Below are 20,729 nucleotides of genomic sequence, written 5' to 3'. Positions count from 1 at the left end.
GTCCAAAGACATGCCTGTTAGGTTATTTGGTAACTCTTAATTTCCCTTAGGTGTATGAATGAGTGTGTGTATGGTTGTTTGTGTGTTGCCCTGCGATGGACTGGCGACCTGTCCAGGGTGAACCCTGCCTCTCGCCCATAGACTGCTGGAGATAGGCACCAGCTCCCCCGCGACCCACTATGGAATAAGTGGTAGAAAATGACTGACTGACAAATATTTGGATTTCCAAACTCTTTTCCCACTTTCATATTATGGCAACGTTCCATCCATCCATCATAGAAATAGCAGTTATAAATATGTAAATTTTCTAAAATCATAATTTCATAAGACAAATGGTAAGAGACCACAGAGTGTTTTACATTTGTTTAAAAAAATGACTACACAAAGAATTGAAAACCAACCAATCTGAATATGAAAAAATGTAAAGCATTTTAAGGTTTAAATTATGTCTTTATTTTATCTTTGCAACCACAAGGTCCTTATCTCATCACCACTGCAGCTATGGTTTCTAAAATATTGTAGCACAACCTAAAAATGAATATAACAAGTAATCACTTTAATGTAATTCTGTTTATAAAACATTTATCAGCAAATAGAGTTGTAGAAATGTCTGTTAATTTTAAGCTTAAGAATATAGGAAGGAAAGACATGCCTAACTATTTGTTTTACTAGAAAATATTTGTACTAATTAAGATAAACATTTTAAAATATGTTTGCTAACAACAGAGGCCTTCCTAAAACTGACATTTCTAAGGGGTAAGAATTTACTGAAAACACTGAAGGTCCTAAGCTTCCTCTAGAAGTACAGTCTGCTTTGTCTCTTCTTGTAGATGGCTTCATAGTTGCATCTCCACGCCAGTCTGTTGTCCAGGTGAACACCGAGGTATTTATACTCCTCCACCACCTCCACCTCTTCTCCCAGGATGGAAATAGTGTCTGACCTATTCCCGTTTCTCTTAAAATCTACAACCATCTCCTATTAATTTTCTTTTAAACAAACAAGCAAACAAAAACAAGAACACAAAGGCAAAACAATAACCCCCAGAATCTCAACAGATCTCTACTGCTAAAACTAGCGTTTAAAGGAATTACATTTCAGACAATCATCATGTTTCCATGAACTAAAGGTAATAATTGCCTCTTGGAAAAAACAAGTGTTGACATAATATTTCTATGGTAACATGTACACATTTTCAAGATTTCGTAAAGAATTAGCTGTTAATTTTTAGCTTCATTTGCAGGCTCTTATTTTGTAAAGCGACCGGAAGCGTTGCATGGTTCGGTGTAACTTGACAGCGTCACTGAGCGCATCACCAGTTCTGCGGACTGTCTGACTGAGCTGGACGTCTTGTAGAGACAGAGAGGAGATAAAAACTGTTACTTTTCCGGGTTTTTGACGTTTTTTCCTGTAATTAGCCCGGTTCGGCCTCTTCGGGGCTAAAACAAGAAGGAATCCTGGAAGCACCCGGAGAACCGCGGATATCCACGCGGCAAGGATGCTTCATGACCCGCGGCAGGTGCGAGGAGATGGCGGCGGAGCCTACGGCGGCCACCGGTCGGGTGGTGTTGGTCAAGAAGATTATCATGAAGGACGGAGCGGTGGTGAGTGTCCGAACCGCCATGTTCACCACAAAAACGGACACCTGTGTTAACCTGAAGCGGGAGATTTCATGTTGAAACACGGTGTTTTCATGGACAATTTGACGCAGTTTCTTTATGTACCTCAGTTGAACTGCTCTGAGTGGAAATAATGAAATAAACCGTCGTGCTTGTGACATAACACGGAATTAACGCGCATTTAAGGCTGAAAATCAAATTCTGTCGTTATAAATTCGATATATTCGACGCCATTTTAATTGACAAATCACTGTTTAATTCCGTTATGATGGATTGTGCTCAAATTAATTTGTCTGTTTATTTATTTGATGTGAAGCTGACATTGCGTCTTGGTTCCGAACAGAGCGGGTCTGGTCCAAAATGGCCGTGTTCTGTTGTAGGAGGCAGAAGGGGTGCTGTAATGGAAACCCACGCACAGGCTCGGCTTATAGCGGCGGTGCTGGTGCGGTCGCGCTGGATCCATTATGTGTTACATAACAGCCCCCCTTGCTTGAGACGATCCTCCCCGGGGCGGCCAGAGGAGACGCTGGATGCGGATTCACAGCTCCGCCTGCGTCCATTTTAACACGGAGAACAGACCCAATCACTGCAGCGGAGAGAGAAAATGTCTGAATAAAATTAATTCTAATGATGCCTCGAAATTACATACACACGTTATAAACACCAAGTCCAGTTATTAGGATTTTATGTGACCCACTAACACAAAGTGATGCATAATTCTGAACAAGAAACATTATTCAAGGGTTTTCAGAATTTCCTGAAACATCTGAGCCCCCTTTACTCTGAAAGTCCTACATTTTTGGTCAGATGAGAGTCTGAAACCCTGTTTGGTAATAAAATTACCCTGACCTCACCATCTGCACAGTGAAAACATAGTGGTGGCTGCATTATGCTGTGGGAATACTTTCTTTCAACGGAGACAGAGAAGCTGGTCAGAGTTGATGGGAAGATGGATGGAGACAATCCTGGAAGAAAACCTGTTAGAGGCTGAAGATCTGAGACTGGAGTGGAGGTTCATCTTCCAGCAGGACAACCACCCTGAACATACAGCCAGAGCCTCAATGGTTTGGTTTAGATCAAATCACATAAATGTGCTAGACTGGCCTGGTCAAAGTCCAAACCTAAATTCAACTTAGAATCTGTGACAGGAATATTTAACTGAGCTTGAGCTATTCTGGAAAAATGGTAAAAATCTCAGTCTGCAGATGTCCAAAGCTGGTAGAGACGTGCCCCAAAAGACCTGCAGTGAAACAATTCTCAGATTTTTATTTGTTAAAAAAAAAAGCTCGAAAACTGCATCATTTTCCTTCCACTCAACAAATATTCTTACTTTGTGTTGTTCTGTCATGTTAAATTCCAAGTAAACTTGTTGAAGGTTGTAAGGTGACAAAATGCTCAAGGGGTATGAAAACTTTTAGCAAGACATCGTCACACAGATTTGAACAATGTTGTAAAACATGTAATATTCTAATTCTGAGCATTTCTTTTCAATGTAAAGCATCATAAATATTAAGAGCACTCATAACTTAATTTTTCTTCCCTCAAGAAGATTTGAAATGAAAGGACGTGTGGAAGAGGAGTACTTTTCATTTTCCTACCTGGGAAAATTAACCAACAATAGCTTGTATCTGCACACATATATATCGCCTTATGGTACTGCAGTATTATTACAAATACCACTATTTACCTCTGATTAAAACTTTGGAGGTGTGAGTCGGCCGGCAGATATAATGAATATGGAGTTACACAGATGACCCAACAGATTGGAAATGGTTTAAAAATAGTAATTCATTGAGTTTTTATTTAATGCCTTAACAATGACACGTCTAAGTAAATTCTTGCAGGAACCAGTTCAAAATGTGGGTTTTGGGTGAAGCACGCCTAAAGGTTCTGGAAAAAGAAAAGAAATGAAAAATAATTGTTGGAGGGAGGTTGAGATTGCAACATTGCTACATATTCTGTGGTAAACTCCTCATCTCACCTTCTATATTCATATATTTTTCCAGAAATGTGTCAACAGAAGTATTGAAAGCGCAGATTAGGGCTGGGCGATAAATCGATTTTATCGATTAATTCGAATTTGCAATTAATGAAGATTTAATTTTTGGGAAATCTGAATTTGTTTCTATCGCGCCAGTGAACTCCTCGGGCCTCTGTAGTTGAGTGACATCAGTAAACCTGTCTCTCGCAGAAACACCGAAAATGGCATCTAGCAAGGAAGACCTTGTTCCCAAAAAAGGCACGACTTCATCAATTATATGGAACTGGTTCGGTTTCGCGACCACGGACTTGGAGCAACACATAGCACGTTGTAAAATCTGTTTAAAGCCTGTTGCTACTAAAGGTGGAAGCACTACGAATTTATTTCAACACTTGAAACTGAAGCACTCAGTGGAGTGGGAGAAATGCTGCTCTCTACGAAAAGCTCAGGACAGCAACAGACCAGAAATCCCTGCCAAGAGACAACCCACCTTAGGGGAATCATTTTCATACAGTGTTCCCTACGAAAAGACTGGGGCCCGATGGAAAGCGATCACGGATGCTGTCGCGTTGCTTATTGCCAAAGACACTGTGCCTATTTATACAGTGGAAAAGTCTGGCTTCATTCACCTGCTGAAAACTTTAGACGCAAGGTATGTACTACCTAGCCGGAAATATTTTGCTGAAGTTGCCTCGCCCCACCTGTACAAATGCACATGTGAAAGGATTGCAACAGAGCTGGCGGCTGTAAGTTTTTACTCTGCCATAACAGACTTGTGGAGCCATATATGAGTTTGACTGCGCATTTTGTCGACGATGACTGGGCTCTACGAAGTGTCTGCCTACAAACAGCTTACTTTCCTGATGATCACAAAAGTCAGGTCATTGCCGAGGGGTTAAAAGACGCTCTGAACTCCTGGAACCTTTCAGAAGACCGACTCATCTGTATGACAACAGACAGCGGCACCAACATTATTAAAGCTCTGAAAGACATCGGGTGGCCAAACCTCCAGTGCTTTGGACATAAACTACTTAATGTCATACGTAAGAATCGAATCTATATATATTTAGTAAATCTTATTTTGTATTTTATATACATGTCATACATAGCGTCTTTTTTGTCATTTGACATGCATTCATGGCCATTTTCCCACAGAAAATACACAGTACACTTAATACATAAGCAATTCATGTATTTTCATCAAATAATACATAATATTTATACAAAATGTATGTATATACGTATGTACATGTACCATGTGAGTATGTGTGTGTCTGTGTCCCTACATCTGTAAAATATCAGAGAAAAAAGTAAAAATTGACCAGTAAGTTAATTGTAGCTTATTATAACAGTAAACCTGATGCATTTGTGTTTTCATTATTATACAGAGAATGGTGTGAAGGACCCACGGATTGAACGTGCCATAGGGGTTTGTAAAAAGGCTACTGCTGCCTTTTCTTACAGTTGGAAAAAACAAAGAGAACTGAGTGAAGTACAGGCTGAGCTTGGTCTACCCCTGCATCAACTAATAACAGAGTCCCCAACTAGATGGGGTTCGCGTCAAAAATCGTCAAAATATCCTAAATCGATTAATCGGATTTGGTATAAAAAAATCGGAGATTTTATTTTTAAGCCATATCGCCCAGCCCTAGCGCAGATAGAGTCTTAGTCATAAAGTGATCGGGTCTGACTGATGACACTGGTTCTCAACTGAAAACCTGGAGGTCACCCATTGAATCTTGGGTAATCAAAACTCCATGCCACTTCAGAGGCATCTTGTGGCTCTTTTCCACCGACTAGTTTTAGCCGGCGTGGCTCTGCTCCACTCGGTTTCGATCCACTCGGTACGGTATCGGTTGTGTTTCCACTGACCCGCCGACGGCTGAAGCCTCCAGCCATGAGTGTAGCTGTGCTGCTATTAACGTTACTGTGTTACATTTATTCACCTTGAAATAATCTGCATGAAATGATCAAATAAAAACAAACTAAATACTGATAACGTTTCTATTGATTTATGTTTTTTATGTCCACTGTAATAATTATCTGGACCACAGCCCAACCAGAACTTCTAAATAAGGCTCCAAAATCACCAGAGGTTCCGATGTGGAAGGGGGCCATCTTATTCATGGCAATAACGAGGACAAGGTCTAAAAGCGCAAAACCGCGGACTTATGACCTTTTTGAAGTTAGCTTTAGGTTGGATATTAAATATTCGTGCTCCGCAGATTCAGCGAGTTCCTCCCATTTGACCCGATGCAGGCAATCTGATTACGGGCAGCTGCTCCCTCCTCCTGCAGACGCTGGTTCTCTGAAGGACCGTCAATAAATGTCAGAACCAAACACGTTGTTTCATGGTGGTTTTGTTTTATGGGAAATGTTTGTGCCTCTGAACAGTTGATTTTATGTGTGATCAGCTGGTTTAGGATGTTATTACATGCAGCGCTCTGCCTGCATGTAATTCAGAAAGCTGATTTGTCCTTTTTCTGTTCTGTCAGCCTTCAGGCATGATTTATGACCTGTTAATGGTAAAATTACATGTATGACCTGCTCCAGCCATTGTGGTCCTTAATATTATTGTAGTTGCTCTTGAGTTTTAACGTTTCCCTGCACCGTCTCAATAAAAACCTTTTAATTCCTGGTCCCACGGCCAATCAGTGAACAGCAGTCTGTTCACGTCACATGTAGTCCCGACTCAGCCCTGGTTGGACCTGCTCAGGAGCAGGGACCAAAGAACTAGGTACGGGTACGGAAAAAACAGTAATGGAAACGCTCGCAAAGCCAGCCGAGTGGAGTCGAGTTGGGCCAAATCGAACCGGTGGAAAAGGGCCATTAGTGCATCTTAGTGCATGTCTACTCACTGCTTCTAGAGATGCTTGAAGGAGTTGGCTAGTGGCCTCTAGGCTGCACAATATATGGAAAGTTTATTGTTTTTGCAGTCTCTCTGCATGGACTGTAATAAATGCTGGTTTATTATTTTAGTAACATGCATTTAGATTTTAAATGCCTGTAATATATCAGCTGACACGTTTTGCTTAATACAATAGAAGAGTTTTAGTAAAGAAGTGGAAAAGTTATAAAGAGGTTCAGCAACCTATCTGATGATGGATCTCAGGTCCTGTCAGAACGTTGCTGGATATTTCCTGTTTCTTAACCAAACCCATTTGATGACTTTCCTCGGCTGGAGTATATTTCTGTGTAGGTTGAAAGTTCCTCTTCTATTCTGCCTGATTAATTTTTTAACGAACGCTATGTTAGATTTCCAAACTGACAATGTGTTAAAAGCAACTGAAGTCCAAAGAAAAGCTCTGAGAGACCTTCAGAAAGCCTGCAGATTCCTTTTTAAAGAAAGAAAGTCTGTCTGCTTGAAAGGAAAACAGGAATAAATTAGAGCTGAATCAGGATGTGAACACAGGACTGGATTTGTGAATATTTTTGAATAGTATGCCCAGCGAGAGTTCTTTCATTTTTCTTTTATGAATCCAATTATAGACCCTTAACCTGACTTGGTTCTCTTGTTAAAAGCCTCGTTTCTAGACTGAAGTACACTTATTTTGTTAAAAGGTCGAGGACTAAATGTATTAACCTGTAGGATTAAGCTCAATTTCTTTTGACACTGTATTTTATGCTAGGTAGACTTATTAAAGTGTTTCCTCCTGGATTATCTCCTGGGTGTCCACATTAAAGGGAACATATCATGCTTTTAAAACCTTCCTTTTCATACTTAAATCACCAGCTGTGGTCTACATAAAGTGCTCTGAACTGCTTGTTATTGCAGCTCCACAGGTCCCTCTTTTACCTTTTATTCCCAAACCGATTCAAAGATGTCAACAACAGAAGACGTTTCCATCCAGCCTTACATGTTGAAGCCAGAGTCTGGCCCAGAAAGAGGAGAATAAAGACGACAAACCTGCAGAACCGTGCCTTCAAATGAATGCATCATAGTGCTGTGTTATTACTGTTTTACACCCTCTCCATCCATACCAAGTAACTCCAATACGGAGTGTAGTTTTACTATATGAGCCACGGATTTGAAACAGTCATTTAACACCTACAAAAGAAGGTTCTGATGCTGGGGATGGTGTAATAACTTGTGTGGGTTAATACACCCAACGACCAAAGATTTAGACTTATCTACTTGCAGCTTTGGCGTATTTGAGCTTGGACTACAAAATCGCAGCAGGAAATAAAAATGGCGGATATGCGAAACTGAACAGTCGGAAGTCCATGACCTTGTTTAGCTGTTCCACAGCAAATACTGTGATGTAACAGTTCATAAAACGTAATGGGGAATAAAGAAAACTGAACGGACTGAAAAATACGACCCAAACGGAATGTAAAGATATCTACACAGCACCTGGAGAGACTCGATTCAACTTTTCTGCACTCCTACAGACTCATTTCTGTGTCATTCGTCTCCTGTTAGACGTAAAGAAATGAACAATAAATGGGTCAGATGTCAAAGGAGAGCCGATTGAAGAGCAGCAACAGAACCTCATTAACTAAGTGGTCTAAATCTGTGCCGGCAGGACCTGCTAATAGTCCAACTAAAGATGGAAAATGGTCCATTTTTGACGGATAAATCCTGCGTATGTGTGCCAGAGGCTGGTGTTCCCAGTTTTCCTCCTCACTTTGTCAATCAGGAAAAGTGTTTCAGGAATAGTTTGTTCTCAATAAAAGATGAAAACAAATAACATTTGCATTGCATTGAAAGAATTATTGATCAACATTTCCATTTTTCTTCCAGGTGAGTTTACTTATTTGTTTCTTAAATTAGTTTTGGAAACGAATGCTTCTGAACAGTAAGCCACCACATTATTTAACTTAATGATGAAGAACTCCAGGTTCTGGTGGTTTATTTGAGGACGGATCATAATGTTTCTATTTGTTTACAGGGATGCAAACTCTGGTTCGTACGAGTGCGAAGAAGACTCGTTTCTGTTCCAGTTGTCATCTTTGTCTGGGGGCTTTTGTTGGTTTAATGGTGGGCTCAACATGTGCTGATGGCTCACATAATTCTCTAAGTAAGATGGCTACCAGGTAGGTGGAGAAATAATGCCAAACACTGGAGATCTTTTAGAAGTGATTTCAGAACCAACGGGATGTTTGTTTTCAAAAGAGCCCTCGCAGTCAGCTGAATTACTTTACATTTGTTGTGTGCGAGTAGATTTTATTAAACCAAATGAAAAGCAAAGTGCTGTCTGGAAGGAATGGATCTTTTGGAAGCTGGGATAAACTGGACCAAAACTGAGAAGTTAAAGAGGACCTCCAAACACAAGCTCAGCTTTAATCTGTCAGGTTTCTGTAGTTGTTACAGTCATAAATAACATTAAAAAAGGACAATGGAGTTGAAATCAACGTGAAGTCCAAACGTAGATGTTGTCTGACCCATAAGTGATCCGATTCATTTGTCCAGACTTGGGACCTTTAGAAGACAACTCAAACTGGGTTCCAGGCTGTTGAATGCTCTATCAGAAACGGGGCAGACAGCAGTATATTGATTAGGGATGCTGTTAGAAAGAAGCCTTTGTGACCCTGTGGAACCTTTGGACTTTGCAGAGGATGTGGTTCTGTTGGCTTCTCAAAGCCATGACCTTGAGGGTGATTTGGACTCTTTTTATTTCTTAAGCTGAGGAGGAACCACACCTTTTCTCTTGGTGAAAGGGTGTGGTTTAAACCGTAAAAAGGTAAAATGCTGCTGCAAGCAGAGGAGATCAATCCTGGTTCACTGGTCGTGGAAGGACAGATCACGAGAGATGGGAAGATCTGAGCAGCATCTCTGCAGCTCGGGAGGATCTGAGCTTCGTCTCCAGTAAAGAGCTTTGACCTGGACTAAGCTGGAAGGTGAAGTTTCCACATTACTGGTCCATCTACCATCCTACTCTCACCTACGGTTATAAAATATGGATCACTACTGAGATTGAGATCCTTCCTCTGTAAAGAGGTCACCCTCCACCTTTAGAGATCGTGTGAGGACTTTGAAGTAGAAGTGCATCTCCTCTGCTCTGAAAGGAGCCAGCTGGACATCTCCCCTTGGATATTGTCCTTACTAGGTGAATGGACCCAGGACAGACCAAGAACTTGCTCCAGGCACTATAGATCCTTTCTGGACGTGGAACACCTTGGGGTCCACCAGGAGGAGTCATCCATTCATCTGATGACAGACGGATGAAGTTAGAACTACAAAGCTGAATGCATTTCCTCACCAACAGTATAAACATGACTGAAGACACGGCAGCCCTGAGAAGTTCACTCACAGCATTTTAAAACGTTCTCATTTTCTCAAAAGGTAAAATGATTCAGTTCTGGATAAAACCATGTGGGCCATTTAGTCCAGGATCCTGAGTGATTGATTGGGAAGAACTGGTTCCTTCTGTTGGAGGCCTATGGTGGCACTATTATGATCTGGGATGTTTCAACGTTTAGCAACATTTAGTCAAGAAAATGAAGTCAGCTGACAACCAGAACCTACTGAAGAATTGGTAAATAATTTCCCTCCAGCTGTTTAAATCCATCCACCATCCTTACCTCAGCTCCTTGCTGCTTCACTTTTCCACCTATCTCTGTTCTCGTAGTACGTATCCAAAACAGCGTTCTAAAAAGGTTCTACACAATGAAACCAGTACAGGCTACAGTCCTTATGGGTCAGACTCCATCTTCAGTCATGTTAAATTGAATCACGGACCAGTTTCATTTCTGCGTAGTTTAGACGTTCAGATCAGAGATCAACCTCGTTTTACTGATGCTGGTTCAGGCGATCTTTATGGAGCTCCTCCTTAGTTTCCCTCTCAAACCATCAGTCCATGAAGAACGTAAATGTGGCTGAAATGAAAAGTATATTTTTTGTTTTTGTATCTTCCAGCCCCAGCAGGGCATCGGCCGGCCCAGTGTCTATCACGCTGTGATGGTTATTTTCCTGGAGTTCTTCGCCTGGGGCTTGCTCACCACGCCGATGCTCACTGTGAGTAACTGTAAACATGCTCTCTTTATCAACCTGGCATGTTTTATTTAAATGTCTATTTTTATGTGTTTTTGTAAAATTTGTATTTTTTATTTGTAGGTTTTACATGAAACGTTTCCCCAGCACACGTTTCTCATGAACGGCCTCATCCAGGGTGTGAAGGTAGGAGCTTGAAGTTTAACACCAGCTTTGTGTTGTATTTATTGATGAATATCGCTCCAGTGATCGGGACTTTACCCTCTTACTCAGGGCCTGCTGTCGTTCATGTCTGCTCCTCTGATCGGAGCGCTATCAGACGTATGGGGTCGAAGATCTTTCCTTCTGATCACCGTCTTCTTCACCTGCGCTCCGATCCCTCTGATGAGGCTCAGCCCATGGTAGGGATTCATGTCATCTGCAGTACTGACAGTCAGAAAGGCACAGACTAGCTAAATGGATATGGGTCTTGCTAAGATAATGGACTAGGTGGTTAATCGATGTTATCACATTTAAATGCATCCCTCGCGCTACTTTGCAACTTGGTGATACGCATCGATTCGCTCCTTTTCCACACATTAGACACGGCGCGGTGAAATGCGTCGAGACAGAACAGCTTACTGGACTCCAACCCAAGGGCCAATGGTTCTGATTAGTGTCCCATTAACGTGGTACATTTGATATCAAATGGTGGCGTTGGTCTAGTTCTGATCATTGTATCAGCAATAAGGACTAGAACTTGATTTAATAGTGGTAGATAATGCAGCCATAGTTTTCCTGAACTTATGTGTCTTTAATTATCTTACAGGTTACTTTTAGTCACAGAGGAAGTAATGTGTATTTATTAGTAATATTATATTTACGGTGGCGCAGTTGGTAGCACTGTTGCCTTGCAGCAAGAAGGTCCTGGGTTCGATTCCCGACCAGGGGTCTTTCTGCATGGAGTTTGCATGTTCTCCCCGTGCATGCGTGGGTTCTCACCGGGTACTCCGACTTCCTCCCACAGTCCAAAGACATGCCTGTTAGGTTAATTGGTAACTCTAAATTGCCCTTAGGTGTATGAATGAGTGTGTGTGTGGTTGTTTGTGTGTTGCCCTGCGATGGACTGGCGACCTGTCCAGGGTGACCCCGCCTCTTGCCCATAGACTGCTGGAGATAGGCACCAGCTCCCCTGCGACCCACTATGGAATAAGCTGTAGAAAATGACTGACTGATTATATTTTTAATTAAAAATGACACAAACACTGATTTATATAAAGTTTTTTTGTTTTTTCTTTGACCCGTTCCTCGTCCAGGTGGTACTTCGCCATGATCTCCATGTCTGGAGCTTTCTCCGTCACCTTCTCGGTCATCTTCGCCTATGTTGCCGATGTGACGGATGAAAGAGAGAGGAGTACAGCCTACGGTCTGGTAAGAACTGCTGATTGGGTTATTCCTATGATACTAACTCTGTAAGTGTTGTAACATTACCAACCTTTCCTCTGATTTCTCCAGGTCTCCGCCACATTTGCAGCCAGTCTGGTGACGAGTCCGGCCATCGGGGCCTACCTGTCGGCCTGGTATGGAGACAACCTGGTGGTCCTGCTCGCCACGCTCATCTCGCTGGCCGACATCTGCTTCATCCTGCTGGCCGTTCCCGAGTCGCTGCCAGACAAGATGAGACTCAACACGTGGGGGACTCCTTTCTCCTGGGAGCAGGCCGACCCTTTCGCTGTCAGTAACCAGTAACTGTCTGCAGTGTTAAATGAGCTGGTTGAACATGAGCTACAGGAGATGGACTTGTTCCACCTTGTAGCTGCATGACGTTGATGATGTTCCTCAACACAAAAACTAATAATTTAACTATAAAACATGCTATGTACTTTATGCTGAGGCTCTGTATTGCTGCTGTACTGTTGAGCTGAAATGAGAGGAGAGAGTACGAGTCCAACGTCTTTAAAGTTTACCTTTTGAGTCTCAGATGCTAAATGAAGACAAACTGATGGTCTGACTGCACCGCTGCTGTGTTTCCTGTCCCTCTGTCTCTCTTTCAGTCTCTCAGGAAAGTGGGTCAGGACTCCACAGTCCTGCTGATCTGCATCACCGTCTTCCTGTCTTACCTGCCGGAAGCTGGACAGTATTCCAGCTTCTTCCTCTACCTGAGACAGGTGACTTCAGGGGTCATATGGGGCTGAAAGCGTATGAAAAACAAAACTAATGGGTCGGAAAGTTAGGTGTAGCTCTCGCATAAAATGTGGTTGTTTGTTAAAAGTTTCATTTGTCAGTAAGTGGCTTTCATCTTTTATCAGGTTACATCAAACTTCCATGTATTTTATTAGGGTTTTATGTCACACAATGTTATGGAGTGGAAGAAATATGGATTTCCATAATCCAGCTTCATGCTGTAGATACAGTTTCCCAGTAGGGACAGGGTAACTGGTATGAGCCGATGATGAATGGGCTAAATACAGGAAAATCCTCTGAAAAGCTTTAATAATGAACAGCTTTTAGTCTTAAAGTTTCTAATCAGTCTGTTTCTCTTCAGGTCGTAAACTTCTCCTCCACAACTATTGCAGTTTTCATCGGGGTTGTGGGGATTCTGTCCATCGTGGCGCAGGTACCAGCACACAGACACAGCTTTACATCCTGTATGTGGTGTTTATATTGAAACTAGAACCAGTCTGTCTGTTTCCCTCCCAGACTCTCTTCCTCACCCTGCTGATGAGATATCTGGGAAACAAAAACACCGTTCTACTGGGTCTGGGTTTCCAGATCCTTCAGCTAGCCTGGTACGGCCTTGGATCAGAGCCATGGTAAGATTCTAACCTCAGGCTCCGGGTTCATTAGTCAAGGCCAAAGATAATTTGGTTTTTCCTAAAGCTCGACTGAGGAAAACCTCATGCATTCATCAGACCTTCTTTTAAGATCGTTCCAACTCTTTGAAGACAGATAGGATGAACGCTGGAGAGGAAACAAAGCGGCTACCTACGCAAAATATTAAGCAGAACGTTGATTGGGTCAGACATACTTTTGGTGTCCTGAAGGTGATTCTTCATATGAGTGGATCCAAAGCTGTTGGACATTTTATTACCAATGTTTTCTAAAACAAACAATTAGACCAGGAAACAAGTTTCCCTTTTTAAAGTGGGGATCTGTCAGAAGGATATGAGCAGTCAGTATCCTACCAGCAGTAGATAACTCTGCAGTGATACCAGACCACCCTGTGTCCAGACAGAAGGAATCATCCACACATAATCTGTCTGTGTCCACGAGATGAAACATCAGGTTTTTAATGATTTTTTATCTACAAGCTGCCGCCCTGCTGTCGGCTGAAGATGGAAGAGATTGTTTCAGTGCTGCAGCTGAATGAGTCTGAAACTCTCACCTTATCTTATTAGAGCTTTCCCCTTCTCCTCATGATCAGTGAATATATGTGCTGAAAGAAAGCTTCATTTCTTTCCTGCAACCAGAAAGGCAGTGGATGGGCGCAGTATGGAGGTGTGCGTCCTGCTCCCCAGTCCCAGAGTCTATTGCAGTAGGAAGCATCACTGTGTGTGTGCGCCATTTTGAATTTCAACGTCAAAATAGGCTGAAATATTAGGAAGCACAACGGATATGAGGAACCATCATACACAGTTCCACCTGGAGGCGGAGGGAAAGCGGCAGATTAAACCCTGCGAGCTCAGAGGTCCTCCATCACTTGGAAATGCTGGAGCTAATTACAACATTTATTGCAGCTTTACTGTATTCACAGAGCTGGGACAGTGGCTGAGACCTAGGGCTTTCTTCTTCTGGCCCACATGTGAAAAACAGAGCTGTCCCTTTAAGACCGTTAGATCCAATTAAGAGATAATGCTGATAAGCTGCAGGTGAATCAGGAGTTCTGGGCCTGATGCTTTATTCATGTTAGATGAGAGAGAACCCTGTGAGGCTTTGCACTTTAAACGTTCATCTCATGTCCACTTCAGCAACCTTTTCAGGAACCAGACCAAACCAGGTAGAGAGAGATCTACCCCTCCAGTGGGGAGGTAGGACCTTCTGGATGGACCCTGAACTACATGGTTGGAGGACACTAAACATTACTTACTGGCTGAATATCCTCAGCATTTTATTTCAGTCGTCTCCCAGTTTATCGTCCTCCGCAGCTCATGTCTGTGTTTCATTCTACATGACCTGACAGGAGGTCATGTAGATCCAGAGCTTTGCAAGTCGAAGCTCTGGATCTACATGACCTGACAGGAGGTCATGTAGATCCAGAGCTTTGCAAGTCGAAGCTCTGGATCTTGACTTGCAAACAGAACCTTTAATCCCATCCACCCATTCTGAATACTCCATGAAAATGAAACCCGGCGACCTTTGTGGGAATAATTAGCGAAGGGAACAGCAGACTGTCTTCTCCCAGCGTCTCCATGGAGACGGAGAAACGCCATCATCCAAGTCTTTAACCGAGTATTTATCAGCGTTCATGTTGTAAATCAGATTAAAGCAACCCGAGCTGCAGAGATGCTGCTGCGTTAGTGGTTACTGTTCCTATGAGACATGTCTTACAGACGTTAATTATTCACACTTCCTCTGAGTTAAAACTGATTTAAGTTTAGTTTCAGAGCCTAAACCCATAAATTGATTGGCGCCGCTTGTTTAAAATCCACACACCGACACATTTCCACACAGTTTGGAGCGAAGGTCCGTGGCTTTTAAACCAGAAGGACTTCGAAACTTTCTCTTTCTCTCTATGATTTCACAGTTCATCACATTCTGGACTCGATGTTGTGGTAGACGGTGACCTGCTCAGAGTCAGGGGACATAGTCTATGTATACGACCCGGTTTCAAACCCACAATGACAGAAAACAGCCTGGGTGGACAAAATGTTCTGGGAAGTTAAGTTCTGGAGAAAAACATTCAGGAGCCCATTATGAAAGTCTTGATTTACCAGAACAGAGTCTGCTCCCACTCAGAGCTGACACATTAAATGTTTGTGTAATTTAGCCAGTGACTGGGTTCTCCACGGAGGTTCTGTATGTTTCATAAGAAAGATCCCACCCACTGTATTCCTGTCACAGGATGATGTGGGCGGCTGGAGCTGTTGCAGCGATGTCCTCCATCACCTTCCCTGCAGTTTCTGCTCTGGTGTCGCAGTCGGCTGATTCTGATAAACAAGGTGAGCAAGAACATCTGTCCTATCCTCCCCTCTATAGGTCAGCCTGTTGGTCTGGATTGTTCTCAGAGGTTTGTATCCAGGGTTCTAAATGAATCCATCATTAGGGCACAAACACTGCTTTGTCCTGTTCGCCTGCAGGAGTCGTCCAGGGGATGATCACTGGAATCAGAGGTCTCTGTAATGGCCTGGGTCCAGCTCTCTACGGGTTCATCTTCTTCCTCTTCAACGTGGAGTTCAACACTATGGATCCCATTCAGGAGGAGTACGGCATTGACCCGCTGCCTCTGCACGGCCCAACAGAGGTACGAACACTGCGGCCTCAGGTCCTACCTTTTATATCTAATGTCTGACAATACATCAGATGTTTAAACTATTGTAGAACATCAAATGATTTTAGAAGTAAATGACAAGCTGGAATATTTGATACGAAAGAAATGAAAATCCAAAAAAACTGGGAATAAAACAGCTGGAAATTCAGCTCGTTTTTGTACCACAATCCCCAACTTAAAATGCCTTCAAGTTTAAAGACGTTTTCCTCCACTAGAAAAGTCTGACTTGAATAAAAAAAACAACGGACTTAAATGTGAAACCGATCTTATCCACCAATCTTATCCTCTTCTGCTGACAGACCCGCCCACAAGGTCACGTCTGCACCTGCACAGTTCACAACTGTTGACAACATAAGATTTTAACATTGAAGGTGTGTTGTGACCTTATGACACCTGACCTGAGTGTTGGTAGTAAAGAAAATCTGCCAAAATCGGACTCGGCAGGTCAGGCTTTTTAAAGATCGGTGATCGGCCAGAAAACTGCAATCGGTGCACCCCTGATGGATACCTCAGGAAAACGGCAGCAGTTAGTATCCTGATGTCCAGGCCAGTCAGAAAGTCTCATTAAAGGGAGATCATGGATCACAGTGGAGAACTACTGGTTTTGAGTGTTTTACTCTCATTAATTTCCATGTTTGTTTATATTCCCTAAATACAGCAAAACTGGTCAATAAAAGCAAGTCAAAACTAAAAGGACTGCGTTTTTCATTCATAATGTCGTATATCGACTGTAAGTGATTTCAGTGAAATGTTTTTTATTTTTTCAGGCTCATTCACCTCTCTGCTGAAGCCATGTAGTTCCTGAAATAATAAAACACTTCTCGTTTTCTGTTCCCAGCAAGCGCTCATTCCCGGGCCGCCCTTCCTGCTCGGGGCGTGCACCGTGGTCGTCGCCTTCCTCGTCGCCCTCTTCATCCCCGAAAAAACTTCCTGCGCCTCCTGCTCCTCCTCCTCTTCGTCCGAGCTCTCTCTCAGCAACAAGCCCCACCCAGACAGCAAGGAGGCCATGTCCTCGCTGGCCGGCGTCCACATCAACACGCCGCTCCCTGGCAGCGACGAGGAAACCCCGCCCTCTGCCAGTGGCGAGGACTCGGAGCCGCTGCTGCACGACAGCATCGTCTGAAGGAAGCGCTGAGACGGAGCCAGTGAAACTTTATTTTTGTTTGTTTCTTTAAGCCATAAGGCGGCACAAAGTGTACTTTCTTCGTCAGAGGTTTTTGCCTCTTTACCGAACGGCAGGATGAACTTTTTGCTTCAGCGATCCACAGAGGAAGCATCATCCTGGCCAATCAGGATCCATCTTTAATGAGCAAGTTGAATCTAATGATGTAATTGGAGAGAAGGGTCAGAGATGATTTGATTGACAGAGGTCTGCTGGGATAAAAAGGGAGTAAAGATCCAGATCCTTAAAGATGTAAGTTTGAGGCTTTTATGGAAGATTTTACTTCATTTTTTTTTAACCTTTTGATCATTTCGAAGCTGTTTTTAATTCAGAAGTAAACTTTAAAGGCAGCCAAAACATCCATGTTTATTTATATATATATACTATTTTTATTTTCTTTTTTAATCCATCAAAGTGTTTCTGTAGATGAAGATTGTATCAAAACAGTAAAACAAGAGAAGTGATCCATTTTAATCTCATAATGAGATTAAACCAAAGCAAAACTACAGATTATTGATAGTTGGAAGGAAACAGGAATAAATCCTTACATTATACTGATGAGTAAAACAAGGGGACCCACCCCACACGTTTTATTTTTATATCTAAGTCACTTTATCAAAGTGCTGCTGGCAGTGGAAAACCCTCAGTTTCTCCTCTTTATTTTGCAGTTTGACACCATTAGATCCCTGACACGTCATCAGGTCTTGGTAAAATTCACTCCAAACTAGGGGTGGACCGATTGATCAGCCCTGATTTTCTTAATTTCGGGCGATCGGCTGATACTTACATGTGAAACCGATGTCATCTACTTGTCTTACCTGTTTTTTAAAACGTGAAAGTTGAAAGACTAAAGCGACTGCAATGCTGTAAACTTTGAGACCACCACCTCATGTGCTGTTTAAACAAGTTTGTATTATTTCATGGGGTTTTGTTTAGTGTTTGTCAATAAATTAAGACTGGAACAATAAAGGTGTAGTGTGACCTTACAACATGTATAAAAAATTTGTATCAGGCAAAATCCAAATTGGCAGGTCAGGCTTTTTAAAGATCTGTGATCGGCCAGAAAACTGCAATCGGTGCACCCCTATTCCAAACCTAATTGATCTTGGCAAAAACGTTAGTAATTTTAGGTTTTTTTTCCCTGGCAGAAGTGATATTCCTGTCAATGAACTTATACTTGAAGCATCCGACGGAGATTCCAAGAGCTTTAGAGAAGATTTTAAGGAGAGTTTAACAGTATTTAACTGCCACACAACAGTGTACATAGTTATGTCATGACTTTAAAATGTAAATGCACTTTTGAATGAGACCTTGCTTTGTAAATACTGAAAGTGTGACGTGGGGTCGGCTTGTTTTCTGCCAGATTGCCCCTCTTTCTGTTCATGTTTAGAGGGCAGATCTCATATTCTGTCAATCATGTCCGGGCCTGTAGCTCATGATCCTTGAGTTTCTTTTCCATGTCTGAAATCCAGAAATCTGTGGAAGGTACCAAGTGCAGCGGAAAGTTGTTGAAGTTGCTGACGTTACACTTGGGAACTTCTCACTCAGCACTAATGTATAACGCAATGTCCACCTGAAACAAAGGTATTGCTGGCAACTAGAATCTGAGGTCATAAACTGGAGATTTAAGTTATTTAACCAGCAAGGAAGGACGTCAGGAGAAATGTGAGTACAGGAGATTGGAGACCTAACAAACCAGCACCATATGGAGAAATTTTAAAGCACCCATGCTCATCACGCTACCTGTAATTAACCATATAGCTGGATAGCTTCTATCAAAAACTGTAATTTGAAGCAGAAATTCAGACAGTATTAAGGTAGATATAATTTGATCTGACCAGCATTATTACACTGTGCACCAGCATGCCCCTCCTAACAACTCAACTAAAGACTTTGTTGTGAGCCATGCAGTGATTATCAGTCTGTTTTTTTTTTGCGTTTGCTTGTGTGGTTCGAACTGCATTACAGTAATGTAATATCAGATTATCATTGTCACACCGCCCACTCTATAGATAGTCTGTCTGCAGGTAGTTTGGCTCTAAAGTCACTAGAAGCTGATGCTACAGGTGCTGTGGGTCAAAGGGAAGTCAGAATACTGTATACTGCTATACAGAACTGCAGTGGCTGTTAAACATTCCTTCATTTGGCTGAGATATGGAGGAGAAAAACTCTTGCAGGTGCAGCTAAATATGGCTAAACATGCAGGAGGAGAGCTGTTATTGTTTTAACAGCAATTTTGTACTAACAGTGGAAACAAAAAGTAAAAAATGCTATGCTCACAAACAGCTGGGTTTGCCTCAGTGGTCTGGCTGCTCACTCCCTGTTCAAACTCCTCTTAGTAGCCAAGATGTAAACTGTTGTACCATGCCCTCCACTTTGGGTAGTTTCATCCCTTAAATCCAAAGGTCCAGTGAATGACTTAACTGGACCTTCCTGGAGCAGAACGGTTTTCAAACGGAAGGACAGGAGGAGAAATCCATCCTCTTCAGCTGTTTTCTTCCACAGAGCTCATCTATCTGTCCTTCAGAGATCTTTTTAGCAAACATGCTCACTCCCACATAATCCCTTTGACATATTCCATTTTAAGGTTCTTATTTTTTTGTCAAGACAAGAGTTCATTCTGTTTTTATTGTGAGGGATTTCTAGATGTTGCCGTTACAGAAGCCACGCCATCATCAGTATGTGGTTTTAAAAAGAGAAAGCCGATTGTGATTTATTTCATACTTTTGAGACTTTTTAGGGTTTCTAGGTCTAAAAGATTTGTATACTTTAAATCAAAGGCAGCTGGACTACTTTTACGTTTATCCTTGATATTTCAGCTCTTTTGGATGGACAGAAAAACATCTTTAGGAACTAAAACAGAAGCGCCGTTCGTTTTAAGCACGGAAGATTGGGTCCGTTATTTTAGGGCGCGGTTCTGAAAGATTCCCATCCTCTCTGCTTTTGGGTTGCTTGTAGGGCGAGTTCAGCCTTGGATGGGCAGCTAAATATTTCTGTAGTGTTTTCTATCCAATCAGATCAACTGACTCAGACACATCTTAGTCTATTGACACACAGACCAGCGTCACGGTTGATCAGGCTGGTTTATTTCTCTCAGTCCCAATATCACTTGTTTTTTAATCTGGAAGTCAGTGGTGCTGGATTGAAACGACTTTAACTCGTCGGCTGTAATGATTTAGCGCTTTTACTGAAGAAATTACTGGTTCGTTTTTTTTGTAAGACCAAATGGTATTTCTTTGGAAATATTCCCAGCTCTTCTTAGCGCTCATGTAAATACTGATCCAACTCGGATAAATCAGCTGTGAAACCGACCCGGGTGTGTAAATACTGTAGATGATTGGATGTCTGTACATGTGAGCTGAACTGAGATGTACCAGCCAGCTGTTGATTGATATTAAAACAGTACAACATTTCATATCTGCTTCATCTGTCATTGCTGTTCCTGCTTCCTGATGGTTTGTGATGCCCAGGGTTCCTACATAATTTTAGGAATTTGTTTAGGACTTGGCTCCCTATCGACTTGTCCAGGGTGTACCCCACATCTCTCATAATGACCGCTGGAGATAGG

At 42.3% G+C, this 20,729-nt stretch overlaps 1 protein-coding gene across 1 annotated transcript; it reads left to right on the top strand.

The window, feature by feature from the left end:
* The first annotated feature begins 1,300 nt into the window (after positions 1-1,300).
* mfsd14ba (major facilitator superfamily domain containing 14Ba) lies at positions 1,301-20,576 on the top strand. The gene is made up of 12 exons (XM_047372108.1): positions 1,301-1,602; positions 10,458-10,556; positions 10,656-10,718; positions 10,806-10,933; positions 11,828-11,942; positions 12,027-12,245; positions 12,566-12,679; positions 13,057-13,128; positions 13,212-13,324; positions 15,573-15,670; positions 15,809-15,972; positions 16,838-20,576. The coding sequence occupies exons 1-12, from the start codon at positions 1,504-1,506 to the stop codon at positions 17,120-17,122; spliced, it is 1,569 nt and encodes a 522-aa protein (XP_047228064.1). The 5' UTR covers positions 1,301-1,503; the 3' UTR covers positions 17,123-20,576.
* Positions 20,577-20,729: the final 153 nt, after the last annotated feature.

Source organism: Girardinichthys multiradiatus, chromosome 8 (genome assembly GCF_021462225.1).
Source record: "Girardinichthys multiradiatus isolate DD_20200921_A chromosome 8, DD_fGirMul_XY1, whole genome shotgun sequence".
Classification (NCBI taxonomy): Eukaryota; Metazoa; Chordata; class Actinopteri; order Cyprinodontiformes; family Goodeidae; genus Girardinichthys; species Girardinichthys multiradiatus.
Note: the sequence above shows the minus strand (reverse complement) of the source record. Positions and strands in the feature narration are given on the sequence as shown.

Excerpts from the sequence above, each read along its gene's own strand:
- mfsd14ba (XM_047372108.1), top strand. The coding sequence starts at position 1,504 with ATGACCCGCGGCAGGTGCGAGGAGATGGCGGCGGAGCCTACGGCGGCC. Across the intron at positions 11,943-12,026 it reads GGAGTACAGCCTACGGTCTG|GTCTCCGCCACATTTGCAGC; the intron begins GTAAGAACTGCT and ends TGATTTCTCCAG. Across the intron at positions 13,129-13,211 it reads TTCTGTCCATCGTGGCGCAG|ACTCTCTTCCTCACCCTGCT; the intron begins GTACCAGCACAC and ends TTTCCCTCCCAG.